Source organism: Chenopodium album, chromosome 9, assembly GCF_948465745.1.
Source record: "Chenopodium album chromosome 9, dcCheAlbu1.1, whole genome shotgun sequence".
In the NCBI taxonomy this organism is placed as follows: Eukaryota; Viridiplantae; Streptophyta; class Magnoliopsida; order Caryophyllales; family Amaranthaceae; genus Chenopodium; species Chenopodium album.
In genome coordinates, this window is record NC_137842.1 from 47,759,251 (window position 1) to 47,765,540 (window position 6,290).

The 6,290-nt window shown below is 35.9% G+C and overlaps 1 protein-coding gene across 1 annotated transcript; it reads left to right on the forward strand.

The window, feature by feature from the left end:
• Nucleotides 1–2,909: 2,909 nt before the first annotated feature.
• LOC145559813 (trans-resveratrol di-O-methyltransferase-like) lies at nucleotides 2,910–6,060 on the forward strand. The gene is made up of 2 exons (XM_081621109.1): nucleotides 2,910–3,850; nucleotides 5,561–6,060. Exons 1-2 carry the CDS (start codon nucleotides 3,068–3,070, stop codon nucleotides 5,870–5,872), a joined length of 1,095 nt encoding a protein of 364 aa, XP_081477235.1. The 5' UTR covers nucleotides 2,910–3,067; the 3' UTR covers nucleotides 5,873–6,060.
• The last annotated feature ends 230 nt before the right edge of the window (nucleotides 6,061–6,290 follow it).

Here is a 6,290-nt window from a genome sequence, read left to right on the forward strand (position 1 = left end):
ATAATAATGTTGGTACCAGATCCCACCTTCCACATCAAACCATGACGAAGGGTCTGAAAACCCTGTAATACACTACGACAACCCCAAGACGGCCTGACCGTCTTGACTGTACCATGAGAAGCCAACAAAGAAAGATACTTTGCTCGATACACCTTAGAAACAAGAAGCTGAGAACTATGCATAAGCCGCCAAGATTGCTTAGCAAGGAGAGCAGCATTAAAGCAACTAAATTTTCGAGGTAAATAAAGAGCAGATGAAGGAGATAACTCTACTCCTTTAGAGGAAGGAGAAGAACGCCACCAAAAACGAGCTAGTATATTATCAAGCCTATTACAAACCGTAGAAGGCATTTTGAACACCGAGAGGATATGGTTGACGGAAGCAACACAAATAAAATTGATAATAACCAACTTTGCAACTGCTGAAAGGCGCAAGGAAGCAAAAGATGAAAGGCGTTGAACAATTTTATCAATTATAGGATGGAAATCCTAACATTTCCCCCTGCCCATATCAACCGGCATACCTAGATAAGTACCTAAAGAGCTCCGAGAATCCATACGCAACACAGAAGCCAAATAATCCCTATAATCCGATGGAGTATTAAAACTGAACTTCACAAACGATTCTTAGAGATTATCCATTTGGCCTGAGGCACAACAGAATTTATTAATGACAGCCATCAAATTGTCGTAAGAAGAAGGCGAAACTCGGAAGAAAAGCAACGCATCATCAGCAAAGAAGAGCTGGGAGACAGGCGGGGCCTTACGGGAAATCTGCAGTCCTCGAATTAATCCAGAAGCCTTTGCCCGCCTAATCATTAAAGAAAAAATCTCCATACAAAGGACAAAAAGATACGGGGAAAGAGGATCCCCCTATCTGAGACCGTAGCGAGGATGTAAAGTCTTGGACGGACAACCATTAACCAAGATTTGGTATGAAACTGTTGTAACACACTGCTGAATTATATGAACCCAATATGGAGGGAAACCAAAAGCCCTTAAAACTTGCCACAAGAATTCCCAATTAACCCTAGCATAAGCCTTATTCATGTCCAACTTAAGGGCTACTAAGCCAAGTTTAGAAGTCGAGGAATTCATATAGGAAAGAAGCTCATGAGCAAGCAGATTGTTGTTCGACATTAACCTGCCAGGTACAACGGCACTCTAAAATCCTTAAATCAAAGAAGACAAAAATCTTCGAAGGCAATTTGTTAAACATTTAGCAATACATTTATAAAGGACATTGTAGAGACCAATAGGACGGAACTGAGAAGGCTCCTCTGGGTGGTCCACCTTAGGCAATAAAATAAAAAAAGTACGATTCCATTCCTTAAGAAGATAACCATGGGCAAAAAAGAAGTGAATGGCCTCCGTCACCGAGGCACCAACCACTGACCAATGGGTCTTAAAGAAGGTTGTCAGTAAAAATAACAAGAAGAGGAAGAAAGAGTAGGAAGTTGTAAATCTTCCCACTCCAAGACCGGAATTCCAACGGAAAGGGCATGACATTGGCAAAGGTTCGAGAAATGATCAGTTAACATCTGCGAGATCCCAGTCGGATCTGATACCCAATTACCCAAAACATCTTTCAAGATGATAATCTTATTGCGTTGTTTACGAGGCTGCACCGAAGAAAACAAAACACGAGTTGGCGCCTTTCCCAATGCAACCCATTTCACCTTAGCTCGCTGTTTCTAATAAAGAAATTCAACTTGGGCTTGAACCAGAACTTCCTTTCTTGCGGAAATAAATCTCATACGATTTGACTTAGTAGCCAAAGTACCGGATAAAGAGCAAATCGAAGTCTCTATCTTCCTCCAATCAATACCCCACAATTTCTTATGAACAACACCCCTAGTTGTTAGTGATCCATTACCATTTTCTTAAAACCTTCCCAATTGTTAAAAGAAATGGATATAGCCATCTATCCTAAAGAAGTAAAAGAGCAACTACTAGTGTTATTTTTACTGAACGTACATAATTTTTACTAAATTGAAATAAATTTTACGAATTAACAATTTATTTAGAGGAAATACAAGTTAATAACTAACTTGCATTGTTGATATCAGGGGCATTACCGTCATTTACACAATTAAATAAAGGGTACGAATGTCCTGGAAATTAAAAAAAGTAATATCCCGTTGAAGACGCTCCGTTGCAGAATTGAGGAGCGAATTGACGGAGATAACAAAGTTAACTCCACGTTAAACCAATTTATTCCTCCTTCCCCAATTGATTCCCCCTTTCCACCCACCATCCACCACCTTCAACCATAACCTTAGTCAGTAAATGGATCAATGAATAAGAAAACAAACATTCATCTACCACTTGTGAACAATTTACAAATTAGATTAGCTAAGTCATTTATACTAACGGCTTAAACCAAGAATTACAAATTATATAGCACAATTTCAATGAGTAGAAAAAACCCCCAATTCACTTAATTCAGTCAATCTGAAACACGAAGGCTACCGGAGTACATCATAAAAACAACTGGAACAATGATTTGGAAAACATACCTCAAATGTCAACCTATCAGCTTCGATTTCGACAACTTTACTTCAAATTGCCCATTCCAGAACAGTACAGTAGATGCGCACCATTTACTGTACACAAACCCGAGTGAGAGGACTTCTGATTACAAATTGTTGACAAAGGGTGGCGGATTACAAAATACCACCGTCTTCACAGACCATAGTTACGTTAGGTTCAGGTGCAGAATTCTCTCTCTCCCAATTTATGCTCTCTCTCCAATTTATATTTTCCTTGTCTTCGATTGATGCTTTCTCTCTCCAATTTTAGTTAAGTGGGAAGACAGCGTTAACTTTTAAATTAGTTTGCTACCGTTGAAGCATTTAATATAAAATAATGGAAAACGGAGTCCATATCACAACTCCAATATTTTATTAATACTTTTTTCTACAGTGGCATGATATAAACAACATTTGTTAATAACTGATATCAATGGGGTCTGCCTCTTAGACTACCAAACTACTATATATAAAGGTGTTGGTGTTACAGTACACTACCATTTTACCATCAAACCATCCAAATAAATTGTAAAAGAAATGGATCCAGCCATCTATCACGAAGAAGAAGCAAAAGAGCAACTATTAGATGCACAAGCTCATATATGGAGTCATGTTTTCTACTTTCTTAAATCGATGGCCTTAAAATGTGCAATTCAACTAGGCATTCCAGACACCATTCATAAACATGCCAAACCAATGACTCTGAAAGAGCTTGCCAATTCTCTTCCTATCCTCCCTAACAAAGTTACTTCTCTTTCGCGCTTGATGCGCCTTCTTGTATCCTCCAAATTCTTCTCTATGAAAACTTTAGCCAACGGCGAAGAAGGATTCACTCTTAATTTGAGCTCCCAGCTTCTGTTGAAAAATCACCCTCTTTCACAAGCTCCCTTTGTTGTTGGAATCCTTGATCCAAGGCTTACAGATTCATCTCATCATATAAGTAGTTGGTTCAAAAACGAGGGTGAATCTCCTTTCCATATTGCTCATGGGAAGAGTATTTGGGATTTAGCTGGCCAAGATTCGGAATTTAATGATATCTTGAACAAAGCCATGGAAAGTGACTCTTTGTTTGCTACAAGCTTGTTGGTCACCAACAATGTTTTTAAAGGCTTGCTTGAGGGAATCGAGTCGTTGATCGATGTCGGTGGTGGTAACGGGGCGACGGCTAAGGCCATTTTTGAGGCCTTCCCATGGTTGAAGTGCAGTGTACTTGATTTACCACAAGTAGTTGGTGGGTTACAAAGAGATGGTAGCAGCGTTAACTTTGTTGCTGGTGATATGTTTGAAGCTATTCCTCATGCAGATGCTGTCCTACTTAAGGTAAGATGACCTCATTTTTCTCTATTGAAATTAAAAATGAAAACAATTAGCTAATATTGAATTATTGATCATGCTTAGAATAACAATCAAAACTAATACGGAGTATATATTACTTTTCTAAATACAAAGTGGAAGTATATAACTATATATATTTGTTGTGGTTTATAGTCAAAGAGAACCAAGTAATATACTTTTATATGATTACTTTATTGTCACAAAGATTTGGAAATGTGACTTGCACTGTGTTGTAACTTGAAAGTGTTGTAAAGGATACCTTAATACCTTAGTACTTATTTTTTAAACCACCTTGGTATTTTATGCAAGGTTATTGGAAAAGATACCTTAATACCTTGACATATTAGTATAGGCTCTGTATCATGATTAACGATTCTTATTGAACATGATTTTAATTTTATTGAACAAGGTTAAAACATTAACCAACTTATAATGAAAACCAATATAGATAACATAAAAAGAAGTGACACATTTAGTACTTACATGTACTTAAATCTCCTTCACTATCTTTTCTGGTCTTTTATTGTCCCCGTTACCATGCTATTGACGGGACATGACTCACAATTCGTATGGGACCAACCTGTTTTAGCCTAATAAAGGTGATCATCTTTGAACCATCCAGTTATTGACCACATCCGGAGTAAACCCAACCCACACAATAACCAAGTAATACTTCATTTACGATGTGTTTGAATTGAAGGATATGGAGGTAAATGAAGAGAAGAGAAATTGAGAGATGAAGTATCTTTCATTTGGATAGCAAATGAGGAAGGAAGGGAATTGGAGGGTAGAGAAATGGAAGGATAAAATTGTAGGAAATTAATCCCTGCAACAATGGAGAAATTTGGAAGGAAAACTCACCATTCTTCCCTCACCTCCCTTTCCCTCCCCTTCTTTTCCTTCCCCTTTCTTTATCCAAACAAACTGTTACGGTGTGTTTGGATTGAAGGAAATTGAGGGAAAAAAAGGTAAGAAAAATGAAGAGATGAGGTATCTTTCATTTGGATAACAAATAAGGAAGGAAGGAAATTGAAAAGGAGAGAAATAGAGGGGTAAAATTGTAGAAAATTGATCCCTCCAATAATGGAGAGATTTAGAAGGAAAACTCACCATTATTCCCTCCCCTCCTCTTCTCCTCTTTCCGTTTCTTTTCCTTCCCCTTTCTTTATCTAAACACACTGTTAGACAATTAGGAGTGCAACTTATCTTAGAAATATTTTAATAATAATACGACAAACTTTCAATTCCTACCCAATTAAGTCAAAAATTTGACACACTTTTCCCTAGCTCTCAAATTTCCAATTTTTAATGTTTAAAATTATTTCAGTAAATAGGAGACAAATAAAGAACATTGAGAATACATTCTTACTTATTTCCTTACACATTAGTTTATACGTAGTATTATGTTTGTCAATTTATAAAGTTTTATTCATAAATATTATTATCTCGCATGATTATTTTTTTCTTATGTAAATATGAAAAAAAATATATACTACCTTTGTTACAATATGTAGAATTTATAAACTTTTTATATCTTACAAATAATACTCGAATGTTATACAATAATATCTAACCGAGGTATTAGTTAAAATAGAGTTTATTAAATTATGTCAAATGTGATAATGTGTCAATTGGTTTGAAATACAGAAGAATGATTTGCTCAATCTAAAAAGTTTGCTTTACAACAATATGCAGTGGATATTGCATGATTGGAGCGATACAGATTGCATTAAAATATTGCTAAAATGCAAAGAGGCAATTCCCAACAAAAATCAAGGAGGTAAAGTGATAATCATTGACATAGTTGTGAATCCCCAAACCGACAATTACAAAGACTATGATGATGCTCAATTATTACTTGATATGGAGATGATGTCTGTCACTGGTGAGGGACAAGAACGAACTAAACAGGAATGGGAGAATATCTTCACTATTGCTGGTTTTAGTGACTATATTTTTCTTCCTATATTGGGTTTAAGATCAGCAATTGTGGTATATCCTTCATAAAATTGTATTTTTTGTATTGGTTTCTAGGAAGAGAGTTGTGGCCAAAATTACTGAATGGGTTTTTGTATTGTAATAAGCTTTTTATTATGAGCGTGTTTAAAAAGATTGTGTGTTTTTCACTTGGGTGAAGAAACAGTAAGACCTACTTGTAGAAAAATGCTATTAGTAACTGGTAAAAATGACTTGTAGTAACTGGCATTGTTAGTTGTGGTTAAGCCATTGTTACTAGTAATAGCAAAAATAAGTAGAAACTTACTTTTGTTAATTACTACTCCGTAATATCGTATTTTATGGGTATGATAAACTTATTAGTATGAGTTTATAAGTGTATTTAAATAGATCTTTGTAGTTTCATGCATTTTCGAAAATTTTTATAAAGTACGTAATGACTAATGATGTTTGAATCTCATGAACGGAG

Coding starts and splice junctions, on each gene's coding strand:
- LOC145559813 (XM_081621109.1), top strand. CDS start 3,068: ATGGATCCAGCCATCTATCACGAAGAAGAAGCAAAAGAGCAACTATTA. Junction 3,851..5,560: donor CAGATGCTGTCCTACTTAAG/GTAAGATGACCT, acceptor AACAATATGCAG/TGGATATTGCATGATTGGAG.